The sequence below is a fragment of the Gymnodraco acuticeps genome, unplaced genomic scaffold (genome assembly GCF_902827175.1).
Source record: "Gymnodraco acuticeps unplaced genomic scaffold, fGymAcu1.1, whole genome shotgun sequence".
In the NCBI taxonomy this organism is placed as follows: domain Eukaryota; kingdom Metazoa; phylum Chordata; class Actinopteri; order Perciformes; family Bathydraconidae; genus Gymnodraco; species Gymnodraco acuticeps.
The window spans coordinates 91,155-114,052 of NW_022990184.1; the positions used below are offsets into that span (position 1 = coordinate 91,155).

The following is a 22,898-nucleotide window of genomic DNA, read 5'->3' on the forward strand; positions in this document are numbered from 1 at the left end:
GTCTCACAGGCGCACGTTGTCAGTGTTGCTTTAAAAAAGTGTGCAGTGGGTAATAAGGACATGTCTTTTTTCTAAGAGTTTGATGTTTGGAAGCGGCCCACATATTACCGCATTTTAACTGTGGTACTTATTAACATGTCTAAGATCAGGTAATGGCTGCCTCAGAGGCCAAAGCTGGTTGTGTGAACAACTTGTTTTTCATTCAAATAAATGTGCTCTGGTGTTAAAATATACAGATTGATCTGAAGAAATTGAGTCAATGTAAAATATTTCGTGTGATTGATTACTCTAATATTTTTTTGTTGGTACAACGTTTTACTTTTATTAGTGTACCTTTCAGTTGCATTGCACTCCTTAAACGTGTTTGAGACACTTTAGATAACAATGTGGCTGTCATTTGATTAACTCTGAAAATACAGAGGTTTTTATTGAATAAATCACCCAAAAATCAAATGAATTGAGTTACAGGTGTCCCCTCAGCTGTGCAGACTTATTTAATAATATGATAGGAAATTGTGGAGTAAAGTTAATATCTATCTTGTACACACACTTTTCCTCTACTGATTATATTACTGGATGGAAACTGAAAGCACGGGAACATTAATAAACTACACAACAGAAAGTATGAATAACATTAATGAAATTGTGACTGTAGATATGTTTATACTTTATATTATTTACTGTAAATGTTTAATTTAGATTTAATTATTGTGATTATTTTCTATCTAAATCTCACAATGGGGTAGGTTACAGGAACTTTTCATCAACAGATTGCTTTAGTCTGGCTTAACTCTTCACTGATTGGTTGCACACACTTTAAATGTACTGGCTATGCAAAACAGAAGGTGGGGCTCATTATCATATTAAAAAACCGCGCGTTTATTTGATCAAATAAACGCGCGTTTATTTGATAAAAAAAACGGGCGAATAGTGGCACTTGAGGCTTTCCATAAAAACGCGCGTTTTAAACGGGCGAATAGTGGCACTTGAGGCTTTCCATACATATCCAACAAAACCCCGCCGCGGCCAAAAACCTCACACACACAAGCCCATGTATCACAACACTGGCCATGGCAGACTAGGAACAGTCCTGTTCATCTTGTCTCCTGCTTTACAGTCAACCAGACCCTCACAGTGCACTTCATCCCAACAGCTATCAGCAAGGTGAGTGGTGTTTAAATGGATTGTAGCAGTATCAAAACAATTTGAGTTGTTTCATTATAACCACTCATGCATCCCTCTGTGAGTTCATCTGATCAGAGTGAGTGTTTAATGTATTTACTGAATTGTGTTAGTTCCTGAGGTGACGCCTTGCATTTCTGTAGCTCTTAGCTGCTTTTTGCAAATGTGTTCTAAATTAATTGTATGTGTGTTTCTTCGGTCCTTCCGTAGGACACAATAAAATATTAGTTTTATAGATCTAGAAACCACATTTTATGAATGTCGAGCCCAGTGCACTTTGAATTGAAATATGTGACACCTTCCTTTATGTCTTACACAGCACTCCGACTGGTATTTACACACTATTTATACAGTATTCAATCAGGAAGAAATAGGGATAATGGCTTTTACCATCATTCATCATATTTAGTGTCACTAAAATGTCAATCTTTTTGTTTCTGATTCATTGACAGCTCCCCTGTTGCTATGGCACAGTACAGTGGATTCAAGCAGCTCCTCATATATGCGGTATCCATGTTTATCATTGCATTGTCCTTTTACCAATGGGACATGTCACAAAGAAAACAAGGTACAGTGTGTGTATGTGTGTGTGGTTCTTACCGTTCCTGCTGTGCATCCTGTTTGGTCTTCCTGCTCCAGACACTATTTTCATGCTCCACTGCCTATGACAAATAGTAATTTAATAGATTAATAAATGTTGACACTGTGACCTCACCCCACAGTGCTTGCTTTTGGATAATTGTGGCTCACATTAAACTAAACAAACATTTTGCTCTTATTCCAGAGGAGAGGATCCATGAGACGCAGGAGCTGAGGAAGCAGCCGCTGAGAGAAACATGTGCCGGGGACAAAGAGACATTCAAGCACCGTTTAGAAGACGTCAGAAACAATGAGCTGGCGAACCTCATTGTGGACGACAAACACGGCATCATATACTGTTACATTCCCAAGGTGACACGCACAATACACTCTTATGGTACTAACTGAGGCTCAATGCACTCACTGTGTCTGAACCAATTAAGCTGGTTCCTTTCAATAAAAAAATATGGAGATATTATGTTATTAACACTAACTCACTGCATCTAAATTAAATAAAAGAAACTACTTTGCACACTTTTCCAATGTATACTGTATTCTATGTTTATAATAGTAGTAGATTGGTCTATTTTAGAGTATTTTAACTTATTGGATACATTTTATATTGTGTATTATTTAGATACAAGACATTATCTCATACTGTTTGGTTTATTATTTCAATTTTTATTTGTAAATGTTTTTAACTCATGTGTAATGCCTGTTAACATATATATACATTTTTATTGATTGGGATAAACCCCTTGAGATGCACCATCTCGTTTTCAAGGGGGTCCCGACAATAGCAACAACTTACAGACATACATAAACAAAAAGACGAAATGCAAAACATGACACACAAGACAAACCACATACAGTCTGTTAAGTAAAATTCAAGCAATGCATACAATCATTACAATTTGAGACAGTCAAGCAAATCAGTTTCATCAATATCAGTTTCATTAATAACAAGTGCAGACCAGTTGAAAGTGAGATGATAATGCATGTTTAAACATACTCAATTATGCAAAAGATCTAATAGCAGCAGGTAAAGTATTCCAGTCAGTTGAGGCTTTGAATATGAACGCTCTTCTGTCAATCCATTTTTTTGCAGAGGGGACAGAGAAATAAATCTGAACAGAATGTCTAACTTGATGATTTGGTGAGTAGGGTACAAAATACTGCTTTAAATAAGGGGGATAGTTAAGATAAATGCATTTAAATATCAGCTGGAGCCAATGCGTGTGTCTTCTTACATTTAAAGAAGGCCATTTAAGTTGGTTATACATTGTGCAGTGATGTGTACGAAAAAGACAACCAAGAACAAATCTGCATAGTCTATTGTAGGCTATGTTGAGTGGAGCAAGATCTGATTTATGTGCATTTTGGTAGACAACATCACAATAGTCCATAATCGGAAGAATAAGTTGAGAAGCAATTCTCTTTCGGACACTGAGCGTAAAACAATTGCGAGAGCGGTGTAAAACACTGATTCCGTAATTGACTTTTTGTATTACATGCTTTATATGTAGTTTAAATGAAAGTTCAGAGTCTAGCCATACACCAAGATATTTAAAGCTATCAACTTTATGCAGCGAAGTGCCATCCTTACATGTTATTACTACATTAGGTTTGGATTTGAGCTTCTGCCTGGTACCAAAGACCATGGTATAAGATTTTGTTTTGTTAAGCAGTAGTTTATTGTGTGATAGACAGTCCTGTAAGATATTAAAAATCCAATTGAAGAGAGATCTGAATTTGTGAAAAATCGGATTTGGATGTATATATGACAGTGTCATCAGCATAAAGGTGATTACAACAATTAATGAGACAAGAAGATAAATCATTTATGTAAATAGAGAACAGAAGTGGGCCCAGAGTTGATCCTTGGGGTACACCCTTTTGTTGGATCAACAGGTCAGACTGTTTCCATTAACAACCACACATTGCTTTCTACTGTGAAGGTACGAGTTAAACCATAACACTGTATTATTAGAAAGGCCAATGCCGTGAAGTTTATCCAAGAGCAGATATCGATCAACGAAATCAAAGGCTTTTGTCAAGTCAATAAAAATGGCACCTGTGAGTTCACCATCATCTGCAGCAGAGTACAAGTCATTCGTAAATGCTGCTGTGACAAAACAAGTTCCCAATTTGGGATGAATAACGTATATCTAATCTAAACGTTAATCTAGTCCTGTTGCAAGCAGGTACATTTAAGTGAGAAGAGCAAAAAAGGTGGAATGCAAAGACAGAAATTCAATCTCCAAACCGATAAATAATCCTCTCGTAGACATCGCCCCTTTACTCCAACCTCATTCTTTTAAGCTTGAAAACACGTGGCACATTTAAACCAGGATATCTGCTGGTTACACAAGACTCGAAAACATGGCAGCCTGAGAGCTGAGATTTTTCCACCTAGAAACTAAATTCAGTTTCAGTAATCTTATTAGCAATTATTTACCCTTCTACTATAGCGTGTAGATCCTTGTCCTTTTTTTTAATCTGCTGGATAACCATATTAACAAAGACACTAATATCACTGATGTGCAACAACACTGGCTGTACATATGAAAACTGTTTTGCAAAGCCACTGCTCGTGCAATTTACGTTTTATTTTTGGTTTCAATTTATCTGCAATCTGTCCGGCTCCTACAACTTTCATATGTTCGCTAACATACTGCTACTTAATTTTTCCATGCTGTACTTATTTGCATATCATTTTATTAACATTTTGCCTTTTTTGTTATTATATATATCTACTCTTTTTCCTCTTGCCTTTTATTCGCACTGTACATTTGCTGCTGTCACACCTTACATTTCCCCACTGCTGCAGAATAAAGGATTTCTGATTTATAACAGGTGGCGTGCACCAACTGGAAGAGAGTGATGTTTTCCCTGACCAAGGACGAGCCGTATCCTGACCCCCGCCTCCATTTCTCCTGATTTAGTCCATCTCCCCAACATTCTGCCTTTCCTGAACAGCTTCCCAAGATCAGAGATTAAGGTCAGTCCACACAATGACACATCAAAAGTGTCTAACGGTTACAACCAGGAAGCTTTAACTTTTTCTTTCTTACAGGCCAAGCTGAAGCACTACACAAAGTTCCTGTATGTCCGGGACCCATTTGTGCGTCTCATCTCCGCTTACAGAAACAAGTTCCAGGAACACAATGAGTACTTCTACCAACGATATGGCCGGCATATTCTGCGCCTGTATGCAAACCAGCCTGACCCTCCACAGAGTTTGAAAGAGGCCAACGCGTCCGGGATGAGGGTCTCCTTTCAGAACTTCATTCAGTACCTGCTGGACCCTCTGACGGAGAGGAATGAGCCATTTGAGCCCCACTGGAGGCAGATGCAGCGCCTGTGCCTCCCTTGTCTCATAAAGTACGTTCATTAATGACTGTTTCTGGACATGTAAAGTGGTCTATGGAGGAACTACTTTATACACAAAGTACACATGGAGCTTTAAAGGTTTCATCATTATAGTTCTCAGATATACACAAAACATGTCTCTGAAGTGTTTGGCTCCAAATACCAAACAGATCATTGCAGCATCCCATAATCCCCTCTGTTTCAGCCCTGTTCCAAAAGTGCTCTGTCTGTTACTTCAGATGAAAATAAGGAGCCACTCCCCACGCCCCTCTGAGAGATATTTGGTTAAAAAGAACACATTTGGTGCTCTAGGAGGAGATTCAGGTGATAAGGTGTGGGGGGGGGGCTTGGTTGGTGATTGGCTAATGGTTACACAAGCCAAAACAAACGTTCAGACAGGTTTTTATATAAATGGATCAGGACAAAAAGAGACAGAATATTTTTTCCTGAAACTTTCAGAATCTCTTAACGCAGAGGGGACACATGTTGATGTAGAAGAGACATGAAAAAGTGGATTTTGCATAATAGGTGACCTTTAAGTGCCGTCCATACCCATGTGAACCACCTAATCCAGTGGTTTTCAAACGGTTGGGCGCGACCCCTGGTGGGTCGCGGAGGTACTGCAGGGGGGGCGCGGGAAGATTTTTTTATTTTCTCCTTTTAGCTTTGTGAAGCACCTTGAGATCATAGCCGCGGGAAGTCATTTTGCTCAGGGGGTGCTGCCAAAAGTGGGGAGGGAGCCGCTTAAGCGATACAAGCCGCATCAATTGTTTGTTAAAGGCGAGACACGGCAGGCAAAAACATCGTTTTTCATGCACTGGTCAATTTTGAGATGTTGTGCTATTTTGATTCCATAACATGTTTTCTTTCAGGCTTTTGGAAGGAAAACGTACAAAATACACATTTAAGTGTTCATTTTACTATAGTTTGTCTATTTGCATCTGTATATTTCTCCTAAATTCACCAAAAGTTAGCATTCTAACGTAACATAAAGTACCGCGACCGCTGTTTGCACAATGTCATCGTTGGAAAAGCTCCGTCTCTCCTGCACAATCTCATCGGATCCAAATATGGGTCATTTCCTTTGTATCAGCAACCAATCGTGAAAGTACAAAAGGGTCTTAAACCAAGAAACGAAATCTCATTGGCTGGTGTCAACTTCTGACAACGTGATTCGTTCAGATGCGTCACGTGATGTGCTAAAACACTTCCTGGTTAGCTTTCCGCTAGAAATTTAAATCTCAAAATGGCAAAAGAACGGCGAAAAAACGTTCACAGAGAAGACAACAACAATTGTCACTTGCACGAAGCAAGATTATACAAAAACCAAATTACCCCGAACATGAAATACCTTCACGGAGTGCGTCGAGGCGCAAGCTGTCATCCAAAGAACAGGAGGGTTTAGCTAGCGCCTCACTGCAATCTTTAAAGGTCATTTTCTCAAAATGAGTTTTTTCTCCTACTCTGAGTCAGAAATGTCCACTTCAGTTGCACTTACATACACCAAACCTTCCAGTTATATTCCTATCAATATTATGAAGGCTTTTACAGAAGGGTTTGTTCATATATCATTCATAGCCTGAATTATATAAGATTTTATACCTAGAAACATGGCGAAAATTGATATTTTAGGGCTGTTGACAGTATTTTCTGATTTATGGAGTGATAAAAAGAGATATCCAAAATCCCTTATGTAAAAGCCTTAGATGCTAATATGACTACAAAATTAAACGAGAATTTTGAACCTGGCTTTATCCAAAGTTCAGATTTCGGTTCCTGAAATGTGTTAAAATATGCGCAAATTTAATGAGATAATGGATCATTTGCATATTCAGAAAACTTGTAATATAAGAAACAATTGCCTTATTGTAGGTAATTAACTGGATAAATTACCCTATTCACCTGGGGTGTCTCGCCTTAAAGGCTTAATAAACCATTATAGACCTACATCACTTAGCAACAGCTGCACATGCCCACATGCTAACTATGGGTCTTACAAACCTACATAACATTACAAATAGTCAGAAAATATTATTTACAATATTAATAAAACTATGAATTCAATTTTAACTGATTGACAAGGCAAAACACTGCACAGCGGCAGCAGCATTAAAGGACAAATATCGTCTTACCTTGTGTTGGGGCTTCACAAAACTCCAAATGTAGCCTGGGGTGGCATTAATGAAGACCCTCATTAGAGTAGATACATCCACATTGTCCAAAATGTTACTATGGACATGCATTAAAGTCAGATGTGTCAGTCTCTTCTGTGTCATATTACTCTAGTTGTAGAGGTGGTGGGCTGAGGAGTAGCTGGTATTTTTATTGGGTTGTTTGTTGGAGAAAAAAATCCAAAATCCTTGTTTGCGCCATTCTAGAAAGTTGTCACTGCAGTGTGTGTGTCGCGTCAATTACGTCACTCTCCCAGGACCTACGACCTAGATGACTCGGATTTTATTTATTTAGAAAATAAATTCAAGCCACCTGATATATACAAATATATACTATGACTATTATATGCTACTGTATACAGCTAATTTTATTTTAAGTAAAATCATAACTATTTTATGTAGTTTAAAGGGATAGTGGAAATGGAACCTCAAATAGTTTCGTTTTAACTTATATACAAGCATAATTACGTACCAAAACAATCACACCTGATTACAAAAATATAATAATTGCCTTACGCATGTTAGAAGCACTTTATTGCAGCTTCCCCGAAGTTTTTTAGAAACGAAATGTTCGACTCAGCCAAACCGGAAGTGACGAAAACTTAGGAAGACGATACGATAACAAACCATGGCGTCTATGCAGAATGAACGTGGAAGGGCAAATATACCAGACAAAGAAGAAGGATTGTACGAGGTATCCAGTGATGATAGCGAGTCAGAAACATCCTCTCGGCTTTCCTACGAAAATGTCGTTTTAGGAACTGAATCTGAATCCGGTTCAGTAAGCGACGATGGTGACAATATTGAGCCAGACGATGGACCATTACGTCCTTATTTGTTCGAGCCCGAGCCCGAGGTGATGGTTCACGGCATGGGCAATGGCGAGGATGACCAGGACCAGGTGCCAGATGATGCACCCCTACGCACAAATAATCTTGACTGGTAGGTCCCTAAGCATAGCTCACGCATCTTAAGATCACCTGTAGCCTTTACAAATATTAATAATTGTTAACCAGTTAAGCCCGAAGGTCCCCCCAGTGGACCCCTCCCACAGTTTTTTTTCTCTCACATGTCTCAGGGCTTCTTAACATTTATGAAACTATTAATGTTTCATACCCTTTTAAAGGTAAGAAACTCCGCTAACTGACAATAAGAACAATTGTTAGCTAGAAAAAACACAAGAGTAATACCAATCCTTTGAATTAGCATTGAGCGAAACAATGCTAACTAATGCTAACGCTTTTTTACACACAACACACGGTAGAAATGCCCTTATTAGTTATTACTATCTTAACTGCACAAACAAGATATACGATTTAAAGCTGAGACTCCACAGATTCCACACATGTAATGTCATCACTGTAAGACCTCGAATTCCTGGAGCTATCAGCCAGAAAAGAGAAAGTAAAAACATCCGGTTCCAAAAATATTACAATAATTACGTCTTACCTTTTTTGATTTGTGATCAAAATTTCACCCACTGACGACGAATGGCTGGGTTTCTTGGAAACGCATGCGTCGATAAGCCATTCTCTGCATTTGCTGTCGCACTACAGCCATATAAAACACAACTATTCACCATAATAAAGGTCGGCTATTCACATGCAAATGCTATTGAATGTCCGCCATTGTTTGTGCCCGTCTTCCTATGCTCTCGTCATCACCCGAAGATTCCCGACGATTCCCGAAGTATTTCGTTTCATTGAGAGGGCGCAGTAAAATTGAAAATAAAATGAAACTAGGCGCATGAAATTAAAAAAAATTGTTTATTATGCTTATTTTTAATAAAAATACATAAGTTAAACCCAAAATTCGCGGATTTCCACTATCCCTTTAATCATTTTTATTTAGGTGGTCACTCCGTTTTTCAAATGTATACCACTCGCCAACAGGGGGTGCTGCAGCACCCCCAGCACCCCTACTTCCCGCGGCTATGCTTGAGATGACGTTGTTTTTAAAGTGTGCTATAAATCAAATGTATTATTATTATTATTCAATTGTAAACAAACACTGCTCGAAAATATCTCATTGGTCAGAGAGCTGTGGGCATAATGATGCCTTTTGCAACATCCTACTTGTGTGAGATAGGCTTTTCTGCTGTTGCTGCCATCAAAACGAAATACAGATCAAAGCTGAACATTGAGAATGAACTGAGAGTGGCAGTCTCAAAACAACAGCCCCCGGTTCCAAGGGAAAGCAAGCACACACAAGTCATTGATAGGCTATGTGTGGAATAGGAATGGTCAAGTGATGTGATCGTTTGCAACCTGCAGTAGAAATAGTAGTTAATTAATACATTTTCCTTAAAGAAATTTGAATTTAAAAATCTACTACTCAGGGAAGAAGGCCAACCAGTTTTAATTAGGCCAAATTAATTCACAGTATCTATTACAAGCACTTTTGTTCATGTGTAATCCATAATAAAATATAAAATTATAGTTGGATCTTTGTATCTTCTTATTATTAGTAGAGAAAATGTAATGTTTTTACAACAATATACAATTAATCCTACCAATATAGATGGGAACCGGGTTGGGGGGTCCCGAAAATATTTCCAATTACCCAAGGGGGGCCCGACTGAAAAAGTTTGGGAACCACTGACCTAATCTAATCCAAAATTGATCACAAATTAATAATACTATATTAAACAAAGACCAATGCCCAAATATAATAATGAAACGCCTTATAGAATTTACGCTAGAAACCACTCTCTCTCTTTAAACAACATAAAATAAATTCAAATATAGTTGTGATAACTATTCCAGATGCAGAATTTGACTCTCACAGCTACAAGACATCACAGAGGGAATAACATTGACATTGGGTTTAAGTCCAGACAGTACAAAAAAGAACACAATATTTCTTCTTAGATTTTGTTTAAGACCTCAGCATACAAGAAACAATTTGCCAGGGCAGATGATTGTTATTAATGTGTTATTTAATGTCTGACTTTTAAGGATTGGTCTCTGAATGGACTACTACATTGAAAACCAATTAAGTCAAGCCTTGTTGATGTTGTTTCAATCTTGAGGTTTTCCCTGTAGTTTTGTGAATGTGCACTACAGTGATTTAGAATTGTGTTAAAATAGGGAATCACAGGAGGGACACATTTCAACAAGACAATTACTTATTACTGCGGCTGAGACTGAAATAAATACAAGAACCCTGGGACACATATTACAAATGAAAGCAATGCTGTGGTTTGACCTGAGTTTGTTTGACCTGCCAGGTATGATTTCGTGGGCCATCAGGAGACTCTTCAGCAGGACGCCTCACAGCTGCTGAAGATCCTAATGCTGCAGGATGACATCCAGTTCCCTCCTTCCTATGAAAACATGACCACACCTGCTTTTCTGTTAGACTGGTTCAGCGCAGTGCCCCTAGAGGACAGGAGGAAGCTGTACAAGCTCTATGAGCAGGACTTCAGGATGTTCGGCTACAAAAGGCCTAGAGAACTGCTGGATGGTTGAGAGGATGTCATGACTACTAACTCACTGCTGAGCAAAGAACAATCTGTTAAGGACATGACAAATACTCAACCACCTCAACTTAAGTTATTATAAGCATTGTGGTTATTTAAAGGCATTTGTCTTTGCACAAAAGTCTGGGGAATTATTGTTTAAGGGGTTAGGATTATAGAAAAAAGATGCCAGGAGGTGGGTAACAAATAAGCAAATCCACAATAGTTGAAAACAAGATCTACTGTACTAGAAACTCAAAAGACAGGGAGATAACTAGGACATGGTGAAACAACAAGGGAAATAATACAGGAAGTGATGACAAAATGATATAGAAAGTGAGGAAACTAATACTAAATACACAAAAGCACAAAAGACTCATTGACATGAAGCACAGGTGGAACAAGCCAGGGTGGGGAAGACTATTACAATGGCGGGAAAACAAACAGAGGAAGAAATGAAACAAAAAAAGACACCATGGATGGAATGAAGTCTAGTGTGTTGGAATTTTAACATCATGAATAAAAGACCTCATTAATCATATTTAAAAAGCTCTCCCTTTCCCTTGCATCACCTCCAACATGTCCCCATGTAACACCTCCACCTCCTGCAGGAGCAATGCACGTTGCAGAGCAGCAGTGGTCCAGGAATCAGACTTTGTTTCCCTCCACACCGATATTACATAACACTTACTACAACTGGATTATGGTTTTTTGCTCCATACAGTTACATGTGGCGCTGGCGCAATGACATCATCTCACTGTGGATTTTCGGTTATATAGAGTCGTGTGTGTGTGTGCGTGTGTGTGTGTGTGTGTGTGTGTGTGCGTGCGTGCGTGTGTGTGCAGCAGGTCGCTTGAAAAAAAAAACCCGCTAGAAACATAAGGAGCGTCTCACCTACGATGCACGGTTTGGTTTCAGTTCAGGATCGACGGAGCGGACGCTGAGGCGGAGGAGAGAGACCTGCACTTGTTCTCTGGCGTGTCTGTCAGTCCTGTCAGTCCGTCTGCGTGCCTCTGTGTGTGAGCGTGCGTGCCAGTGTGTGTTCGTGTGTGCGTGTTTGTGCAGATATTTGGGGAAACACCCTGATACTGATACGAGAAGGGAAAAAACAAAACATATGGTGTTTCAAGCGCTGCGCTGTAACGACTGTAACGCTATGTCTTTAACACAGGCGGGTTGGAATGCACTAACAGGTGACTAATGATGATTTCCGTTCACACCTGAGGATCTACAGGAGGTGTGTTATGTAAATAACGCAGAGTTATTGGCGATGTTATAATTAATACAATTATCATTAAAAAACGTAATTTTAAAGTGATGCACAGATTTTTTTTTTGTGCAAGGGTCGCCTACTTCACCAATCAAACGCAGCAGGATGAAAGGGAATAATTGGGATGTAAGTGCATGCAATGAAGTCAGCAAAAACAATGCGTGGGAATAGCTTGTTTTGTGCCTGTTGCAACACGTGAACGCCCTGTAAGAGAGGGAGGAGCCAGGGAAAAACCCTCGCCTTCTAGCTGCAACAGCGCTCGAATAGGACACTTCCCCCTTATATCCAACAAAACCCCGCCGCGGCCAAAAACCTCACACACACAAGCCCATGTATCACAACACTGGCCATGGCAGACTAGGAACAGTCCTGTTCATCTTGTCTCCTGCTTTACAGTCAACCAGACCCTCACAGTGCACTTCATCCCAACAGCTATCAGCAAGGTGAGTGGTGTTTAAATGGATTGTAGCAGTATCAAAACAATTTGAGTTGTTTCATTATAACCACTCATGCATCCCTCTGTGAGTTCATCTGATCAGAGTCTGAGTGTTTAATGTATTTACTGAATTGTGTTAGTTCCTGAGGTGACGCCTTGAATTTCTGTAGCTCTTAGCTGCTTTTTGCAAATGTGTTCTAAATTAATTGTATGTGTGTTTCTTCGGTCCTTCCGTAGGACACAATAAAATATTAGTTTTATAGATCTAGAAACCACATTTTATGAATGTCGAGCCCAGTGCACTTTGAATTGAAATATGTGACACCTTCCTTTATGTCTTACACAGCACTCCGACTGGTATTTACACACTATTTATTAGGGATGCACCGAATATTCGGCCACCGAAAATTATCGGCCGAAAATGGTTAAAAAGGCCCTTTCGGCTTTCGGCCGAAAGGGTTTTAGCGCCGAAAACATATCACCGAATGTCAGAACAGGCTTACGTTGGTAACCTAACGTGTTGTTGTGATGACGTAATAAAGACGCGGCGACCATGCTCGCGGCTGGCTCACAGGGGGGGGGAACATTGACCTTTGTCATCGAGATTGCCCTGAGCCTTTAACAAATCGTATTAAATAATCTGATGACAGACTGTAAACAGAATAGCTGACATTTTAACAAACTAAATAACTCAGTTACCTCTAATCATTAACCCATGTTTGCAGTGGCGTTTATAGGTGTACAAAACTGGGGGGGCAGAAAGAGGTCGGGGAGAGAGAGAGAGAGAGGGGGGGGGGACAGAGAGAGGGAGGAGAGAGAGGGGGGACAGAGAGAGGGGGGGGAGGAGAGAGAGAGGGGGAGTGTCAAATTACATACTGAAGACCACAGGAGCAACACTGTGAGCGCATACATTTACGTACACAGCGTGGGGATGTCATAGTAATGCACCTTCATACATGGAGTAAAGGTCACCATCACAAAGTAATTCTTAACAATAACAACAACCGTAATGCTTTAGCATTAAAACACCATAGACTGTAAATATAAGGAAAACACAGACACTCATCATCGAGGTCACAATATCAATCGATCCAGCAGAGGCAAAACACAGAAGATCAACAAAATATATGACATAAATGAACTTACCAAAGCTGAAGGCTCACTTGAAAAGAAAAGCGGCACGGCGGTCCTTCCTCTGACAGAATGTGTCTATCACTTTGGGGATGAAGTCCTGTAGTTGCTGGATCAACTGGCTTTCAATTGAAAGCATGGCCAATGCGTTAAGTCGCGGCTGTCCCATGGTGTTGCGAGTGAAAGTCTTTATCCTTTTGAGGGTGGAAAAGTTCCTCTCTGACTCGGATGTCGTCATCGGAGTTGTCACTATTATTTTGACCAAAATAACAGTCTCAGCAAACGTTTCCTCCAAGTTGTTCTCGTGAATGGATTTCAACAGAGACAGGGCAGTGTTTCCAGTGTGAAGCTCACTGTGGCGGTAGAGCGTGGTCAGCTCAGACTTCAACTTCTCCTTGTTTCCCAACGCAGGCCACAGTTTCACGGCGCAGTCAAGCTCAGGTGTAGGAAATGACAGGACATGCTGTGGGAAGAATGAGCTGTCAACAAGCTTTGCAGCGATCAAATGGTCACTCTGTGAGAACCTCTGTTCCACCTGTGAGATGACTGTGTCACAAGCCTCCTTCATCACCGGCGCTGTGCTGCTGACTCGTCGGCCTGGCTCGTCTGTTCCATCATGAGCAGTGGCGGCCAATGCATCAGTTTTCTGCCTCATTTTCTGAACATTTTCCTTGAAACGGCAGAGCGCGCTGTTGATCCCAGGTGCATCGATGCTTCGTTTTTGCAGAGTGTTGTATAGAACATCCACTTCTGGCATAAGCAACGAAAAAAACTCCAGGAGCTGCATAAATGCTCGGTCCCGCAGTTTCTTTGACAGGCCGTATGCCTCACTTATGGTGACCGCATCCCATCCTGGTTGTGCGCGTATATGCTTCATACACTGAAGTAGTGCATCTCGGGTCTCCCAAACCGCGTTCACAGTTCTGCTTTTAAAGTTCCATCTCACAGCCGGTGGCCGTGGGATGCGTCTCTGTGTTGCCTCTGCAAGAGCTGCAACACGTTTTGGAGCACCGGAGAAAAAAGTGGAAAAAGCAGTTAGATCTGCAAAAAACACCTTCAGGATGCTCATCCTTGCTGAACACAGTTGCTGCAGGGTCAGGTTCAGTTGGTGGGCGTAGCAGTGAACAAACTGAGCGTTTGGGTACGTCTCCTTCATCACCGTCTGTAGCCCGCACACGTTACCGCTCATGACGGCCGCCCCGTCATAGGTCTGAGCGATTAGCTTTTATTTCAGCTTCAGGGGTTCCAGAACAGCCTTGATGCTGTTAGAGAGACCTACACCAGTTTTGTCCTTTACTTCCACAAACTCCAAAAAACGCTCTGTAACTGTGAGGTCAGGCATAATGTATCGCAGCACAATCACCATTTGCGATTTACAGGAGACATCGGTTGTCTCGTCAGCCTGAACGGCAACAAATGATGTGTTGTCCACTTGCTTGGCTATTTCCTCCCTGTACACATCATACATGCAGTCCAAGAGTTCATTCTGTATGGTGCTTGATGTCCCTTTGAAAACAAGCTGAGCTTCGTAGTGCCGTTGAAGCCTGGAATCGCCCTCACACATTGTCTCGAAAATTGACCTGAATATCCCTGGATTCAGAGAGTCCGCCGACTCGTTGTGGCCCCGCAGTGCTGTCTCACATTTCCCACACAGTTTAATACAGGTGATGATCCGACCAAGCACGTACCTGTTTTCTTCCACCTTCCTATTATGAGAATCAATGCCGCGTCTGTAGGCGCTGTCAATCTGAGCTGCAACATTCACCCTTCCAAGTAATCCCAATTTTACGGCATTTTCCAAATGACTGTTGCTGCTCTCATGCTTCATTGTCCTCTCCGAAAGATGCTTTAAGTCCTTGTAACCTGTCCTCGACCAAGTACCTTGATCTTCACCAAAAAGCAGGCAAGGAAAGCAAAAGAGGGAATTCTTCTGGATGCTCGCCGTTAGCCATTTCTTTTTAGCAAACCACTCAGCGTTAAACCCACGTTTAACTTTGCCCGCAGTCTGGACCATTTGGAAATCCGGTGGATGGTGGGCACCGAGGCGCTTTACCTCCAGTTTCTCTCCGAGACTAAGTGTCTCAAATGTGTGCTCCAGTAAATGGTCAACTTCATTCATTTTCTTTCAGTTTTTTACTTCTTTTAATCGCTGGTGATGTTAGCTATATGCTGCTCTCTCGTCTCCTCTTCAAACTACACGTGACGTTTCGCAGCACTGCACACGTGAGTACTTACAGCCAATCAATTCTGAATTATGTGAGATGACGTATGGTGGGGATGGGAGCACTATTTTTTTGCCACACACATTAAATAGAAAAATACTCTGAGCATGCGCAGTGTAGTTTTTACAATCACCGTTCACTTAGACTGTGAGAGGGAGGGGCAGGATCGGGTTGTGTCCCACATGGCTCTAAACAGCTCAAAACGGCACTCTAGACACTAATTAGAAGAACACAGACTAAAACAGAAATGTACAGACGAATCAGATTATTAAACATGACCTTAAAATATATTTTATATGTTTTTTTATTTATTTTTTAGTATTTTTTTGTAATCATTATTTGTAATACTTTCTTCTGACACTAGGTGGGGCTGTGCCCCACCTGCCCCTAATGACCCGCCGCCACTGCATGTTTGTATAATGTAGTTAACTCCGTGTGTTGCTGCTAGCATACATAACACCTGACGTGGAAACGTTACTCGTGATGGAGCTACATAGCTGCTAGAAAGACAGTCGAACCCGGTACATTCCTCCGTCTGCATGCGGTGCACTTTTGCTAAATGTTTAGACAAATTGCTCGTGCTTACATGCTAAACTCTTATTGCACTTATGGTAACAAGTATTCTCCACATCGAGACGGGTAAAGTTTAACCACACCTCGGAGCGCGTTCTCTCCGCCATCTCCGCAGTGTGCTCCGCTGCATGTAGCAGCTGCGTGTGTGTAAACTGCCCCGCCCCCTCGCACACAGACGGGGGAGAGAGATCTCGTCTGATCGAAAATACATCATAGACGCATTTGTTGTCTTTGCATATTAGAAACGAGTTGGCGACACTAAGACTGCGATATAATGTTTTTTAGCAATAATACATGACATATATAAATGTACTGTATGCATTCAAAAGTGCTGAATAAATGTTTTATGGACCCATAATAGTGATTATTATTTAAGTTAAGTTTTGCCATAATCATGTCTATTTCCATAATCAGGTAGCTGAACAACATTGGTAAAAAATGTATACATTATATATATATATATATATATATATATATATATATATATATATATTTATAATATTAATCATTTTTGGCCTTTTGGCATTCGGTTTTCGGCCAACTGTTTCCTATTTTCGGTATCGGTTTCGGCCAAGAATTTCCCATTCGGTGCACCCCTACTATTTATACAGTATTCAATCAGGAAGAAATAGGGATAATGGCTTTTACCATCATTCATCATATTTAGTGTCACTAAAATGTCAATCTTTTTGTTTCTGATTCATTGACAGCTCCCCTGTTGCTATGGCACAGTACAGTGGATTCAAGCAGCTCCTCATATATGCGGTATCCATGTTTATCATTGCATTGTCTTTTTACCAATGGGACATGTCACAAAGAAAACGAGGTACAGTGTGTGTATGTGTGTGTGGTTCTTACCGTTCCTGCTGTGCATCCTGTTTGGTCTTCCTGCTCCAGACACTATTTTCATGCTCCACTGCCTATGACAAATAGTAATTTAATAGATTAATAAATGTTGGCGCTGCGACCTCACCCCACAGTGCTTGCTTTTGGATAATTGTGGCTCACATTAAACTAAACAAACATTTTGCTCTTATTCCAGAGGAGAGGATCCATGAGACGCAGGAGCTGAGGAAGCAGCCGCTGAGAGAAACATGTGCCGGGGACAAAGAGACATTCAAGCACCATTTAGAAGACGTCAGAAACAATGAGCTGGCGAACCTCATTGTGGACGACAAACAGGCGGGCTGGAATGCACTAACAGGTGACTAATGATGATTTCCGTTCACACCTGAGGATCTACAGGAGGTGTGTTATGTAAATAACGCAGAGTTATTGGCGATGTTATAATTAATACAATTATCATTAAAAAACGTAATTTTAAAGTGATGCACAGATTATTTTTTTGTGCAAGGGTCGCCTACTTCACCAATCAAACGCAGCAGGATGAAAGGGAATAATTGGGATGTAAGTGCATGCAATGAAGTCAGCAAAAACAATGCGTGGGAATAGCTTGTTTTGTGCCTGTTGCAACACGTGAACGCCCTGTAAGAGAGGGAGGAGCCAGGGAAAAACCCTCGCCTTCTAGCTGCAACAGCGCTCGAATAGGACACTTCCCCCTTATACATATGGAAAGCCTCAAGTGCCACTATTCGCCCGTTTAAAACGCGCGTTTTTTTAATATGATAATGAGCCCCACCTTCTGTTTTGCATAGCCAGTACATTTAAAGTGTGTGCAACCAATCAGTGAAGAGTTAAGCCAGACTAAAGCAATCTGTTGATGAAAAGTTCCTGTAACCTACCCCATTGTGAGATTTAGATAGAAAATAATCACAATAATTAAATCTAAATTAAACATTTACAGTAAATAATATAAAGTATAAACATATCTACAGTCACAATTTCATTAATGTTATTCATACTTTCTGTTGTGTAGTTTATTAATGTTCCCGTGCTTTCAGTTTCCATCCAGTAATATAATCAGTAGAGGAAAAGTGTGTGTGTGTACAAGATAGATATTAACTTTACTCCACAATTTCCTACCGTATTATTAAATAAGTCTGCACAGCTGAGGGGACACCTGTAACTCAATTCATGTGATTTTTGGGTGATTTATTCAATAAAAACCTCTGTATTTTCAGAGTTAATCAAATGACAGCCACATTGTTATCTAAAGTGTCTCAAACACGTTTAAGGACAGTCACAATTTCATTAATGTTATTCATACTTTCTGTTGTGTAGTTTATTAATGTTCCCGTGCTTTCAGTTTCCATCCAGTAATATAATCAGTAGAGGAAAAGTGTGTGTGTGTACAAGATAGATATTAACTTTACTCCACAATTTCCTATCGTATTATTAAATAAGTCTGCACAGCTGAGGGGACACCTGTAACTCAATTCATGTGATTTTTGGGTGATTTATTCAATAAAAACCTCTGTATTTTCAGAGTTAATCAAATGACAGCCACATTGTTATCTAAAGTGTCTCAAACACGTTTAAGGAGTGCAATGCAACTGAAAGGTACACTAATAAAAGTAAAACGTTGTACCAACAAAAAAATATTAGAGTAATCAATCACACGAAATATTTTACATTGACTCAATTTCTTCAGATCAATCTGTATATTTTAACACCAGAGCACATTTATTTGAATGAAAAACAAGTTGTTCACACAACCAGCTTTGGCCTCTGAGGCAGCCATTACCTGATCTTAGACATGTTAATAAGTACCACAGTTAAAATGCGGTAATACGTGGGCCGCTTCCAAACATCAAACTCTTAGAAAAAAGACATGTCCTTATTATCCACTGCACACTTTTTTAAAGCAACACTGACAACGTGCGCCTGTGAGACATGTAATCTCTGAAAATGATTAGACATGCATAACTTCTACAGTGAAAATCGGTCATACTGTAAGTGCAACTTCTGACACTTTTTCGCAAATGTTTTACAATGCATAATTATTATAAAACCTTGGTTTTAGAAACCTTACCATGTAACAATGGTAACTGTGAGTGAGTGCAACAAAGTGTCTACCAGCTGGGTTCTCAGTCTATTCACTTTTGGGCTCATCTTTTTCCCCTCCATCAGGACTTTTTGCACAACTTCAAAAGTGGATTGCAGTTATTTCTGATATCTTAAGTTCAGTCAGACAACTCACGTGTTCCTTTAACATGTTTATTAGAAGCAGCATATAGTTGAGTTTGGCGACTAGGCTCGGGCATCATCACTCCATAGATATACATAGCACGATGAGTGATGATCAAATAACTAACCCCCGAGCCTACAGGTGGAAGCTGGGGTGGTGGTGGGGCAGCGAGCAGCAGCGACGTAGAGGTATCTGCAGCAATAGCAGCAGCAAGCAATGCATGGAGAGAGATCTGGCAGGTTAAATAGAGCGGCATATTAAGGAGACTCTGTTTGGTTGGTTGTAGAGTGGCAAGGGGGCGTTATGTATGAATGCAGCATAAGTGCTCGAGTTGACTGCCTGAACTAGCTCGCAGGCTTCGCCCCATTTCAGTGCGTATATGAGCCCGAAGAGCATGGCAAAAGCTGTCGCAACCGAGGGCAAGCCGCTGAGGACCTCTGTTCCTTCGATGAGAACCTTGACGTCTTTGGGTCGATGAAGCTGATCCTCTTTCCCAGTGTCAAAGGCTTCCATTGTTGCCTGCTCCAGTTCTCCAGCCTCAGCGTCCTGCAGATCATGCAAAAAAAAGGGGAATGGATGAGGACCACAGAGTGTAGTTCAACAGGCCTGAGGTGTCAGTTCAGTCGGCCCAAGAGGAAAGCTCAGGAGGTCATCACAAATGACTATCTTTCTAACCAAGCAGTTATTTGCATGCAGTACAAATATGTTTTCTTTTATGAACAAACTTCTTGTGAGTGAGTGGGAGGTCTTACCTGGAATTCTTTGATGAGATGGTCAACAGGTTCACCCAGGTAGATCATTAGAGATTTGAGGACGCATTCTCTTCTGATGGCGATGTCCACAGTCTGAGTAAGAACAGAGATATATATATATAATAAATTAAATGCAAATAAAGGAGGATTCAGCCACTGATCCCACAGATAAACTCATTCATAGATACCTCATCCAAAACCTGCAAGATCCCGGTGGTCTTCTGTTTCACAACTCCTCCCCTGCTCCTGATGACCTGAGTGTTTGTCCAACTGCGCCAAGAACTTTGTCTCCAATGGAATTGTTGTTATGCGCATTAACTCAGCATTTACCTAGAAAATATAAGCAGCATAGAAAACAAAAAATACTAAGAATTTATAATACACATGTTTTTTATAAAGAGCCAATGGTTTGATTAAAAGTACTCCAAGTCAGCTTGTATGAATGTAACATTTAAATTAATTAATCCACATATTTATTGAAAACCACCACCAAATAAAGACACTAAGAGTAATAGATGTAAAGCTTATATTGTGATATATATTAAAAAATAAACGTCAACATATTTGCCTCGGCTGTCTATAGTTGTTAGTTAGTTGGGCCCTCAATTCTTCTCCACTACAGGCTTACAATCAAGGGTTTCATCAAAATAATTACCTCTTCCATGTGAAAAAGTGCAGGCCACCGCTCCAAGAGGCCTTCAATGCTTGGCCTCCGATGCACTATTTCTTGTCTTCAGTATCCAAACGCCTTCGCCATCTTTTCTTTTATTGATTGCCGGTTGTTTCTTTTCTGTTGTTCTGCCAAAAGGGAAATTGTCTCTTGCTCCATGCTTTCTGGAGTCTCACCAATCGGCAAGGATGGAAAATGGTTGGCATCAGCTCGCCTGGCTCTCTTTAAAATTCTTCGCAGGGTAGGACTCTTCTTGAGACTTGGTCTTCAACGAGTTCACAGCAAGCTCTGCAGATGATTTGAGCTTGGTGTCAGTCTAGATTGGTTCTTTGTGTACTCTGCATTTCCTCTCTGTAATTGACATTCTGTGTCATAGGAGAAGACCGGGATTGGAAACACTTTTGGCCACTGCTGTGTTCTTAATGATTCTGAGTAGGGGTGCACCGAATGGGAAATTCTTGGCCGAAACCGATACTGAAAATAGGAAACAGTTGGCCGAAAACCGAATGCCGAAAGGCCGAAAATGATTAATAGAAATATATATATATAATGTATACATTTTTTACCAATGTTGTTCAGCTACCTGATTATGGAAATAGACATGATTATGGCAAAACTTAACTTAAATAATAATCACTATTATGGGTCCATAAAACATTTATTCAGCACTTTTGAATGCATACAGTACATTTATATAAGTCATGTATTATTGCTAAACAACATTATATCGCAGTCTTAGTGTCGCCAACTCGTTTCTAATATGCAAAGACAACAAATGCGTCTATGATGTATTTTCGATCAGACGAGATCTCTCTCCCCCGTCTGTGTGCGAGGGGGCGGGGCAGTTTACACACACGCAGCTGCTACATGCAGCGGAGCACACTGCGGAGGTGGCGGAGAGAACGCGCTCCGAGGTGTGGTTAAACTTTACCCGTCTCGATGTGGAGAATACTTGTTACCATAAGTGCAATAAGAGTTTTGCATGTAAGCACGAGCAATTTGTCTAAACATTTAGCAAAAGTGCACCGCATGCAGACGGAGGAATGTACCGGGTTCGACTGTCTTTCTAGCAGCTATGTAGCTCCATCACGAGTAACGTTTCCACGTCAGGTGTTATGTATGCTAGCAGCAACACACGGAGTTAACTACATGATACAAACATGGGTTAATGATTAGAGGAAACTGAGTTATTTAGTTTGTTAAAATTTCAGCTATTCTGTTTACAGTCTGTCATCAGATTATTGAATACGATTTGTTAAAGGCTCAGGGCAATCTAGATGACAAAGGTCAATGTTCCCCCCCCCCTGTGAGCCAGCCGCGAGCATGGTCGCCGCGTCTTTATTACGTCATCACAACAACACGTTAGGTTACCAACGTAAGCCTGTTCTGACATTCGGTGATATTTTTTCGGTGCTAAAACCCTTTCGGCCGAAAACCGAAAGGGCCTTTTTAACCATTTTCGGCCGATAATTTTCGGTGGCCGAATATTCGGTGCATCCCTAATATTTACCTTTGAATCTGGCCATGACTCATGCTGGTAGACCGCTAACGCTAGCATGCTTTATTCAGACATTGACTTTAGCCTTTAGTCAGGGGCGGACTGGGACACAAATTCAGCCCGGGACGTTCAGACGCACCGGCCCACACACCGGGCCGCCGCCCACGCATGCGGGCCACCCTTGTAGCCTACAGATAAATGAATGATACATCTACTATGCTCATATACTGTATACTGTTATGGCTAGATTCCCCAGAGTCAAGCCATAACATAAAAGAGATGGACAACAGAAGTAAGGTGCAAAATGAAACCTTCCTTTAGTTAAGGTTTCTTAAAAATGTCTGTGTCATGTGTGAAGTGTGTCAAAGGGGCTGACTGTAGGAGTCAGTAACGTGAATGTACAATTGGGATTAAGGACAAAGTATGGGTATAGTCAAAAATGGTTGCCTGTGCCTGGCTGTAAACAAAAAGAAGTGCCAATGCACATGCAGCT

At 40.7% G+C, this 22,898-nt stretch overlaps 1 protein-coding gene, 1 long non-coding RNA gene and 1 pseudogene across 4 annotated transcripts in view; 2 read left to right on the forward strand and 1 right to left on the reverse strand.

Moving 5' to 3' along the window:
- Positions 1-1,052: 1,052 nt before the first annotated feature.
- On the forward strand, positions 1,053-11,305 carry LOC117547233 (annotated as a pseudogene).
- Positions 11,306-12,297: 992 nt separating this feature from the next.
- Positions 12,298-22,898, forward strand: part of LOC117547232 (carbohydrate sulfotransferase 12-like) — a 34,353-nt gene continuing 23,752 nt past the window's right edge. For 2 of the 3 annotated variants that reach the window (XM_034217820.1, XM_034217821.1), the window contains exons 1-3: positions 12,298-12,478; positions 17,108-17,223; positions 17,440-17,601. In XM_034217820.1, the coding sequence (XP_034073711.1) occupies positions 12,366-12,478; positions 17,108-17,223; positions 17,440-17,601 (391 nt within the window). In that variant the 5' untranslated portion in view covers positions 12,298-12,365. The remainder of the gene's footprint in view (positions 12,479-17,107; positions 17,224-17,439; positions 17,602-22,898) is intronic. The other variant, XM_034217822.1, reaches the window with a different exon arrangement.
- On the reverse strand, positions 19,272-21,463 carry LOC117547236. Its single transcript, XR_004569141.1, has 4 exons — positions 20,893-21,463; positions 20,426-20,567; positions 20,238-20,330; positions 19,272-20,031 (listed from the first exon to the last, which is right to left on the reverse strand). It is a non-coding gene; the product is annotated as an uncharacterized LOC117547236 (long non-coding RNA).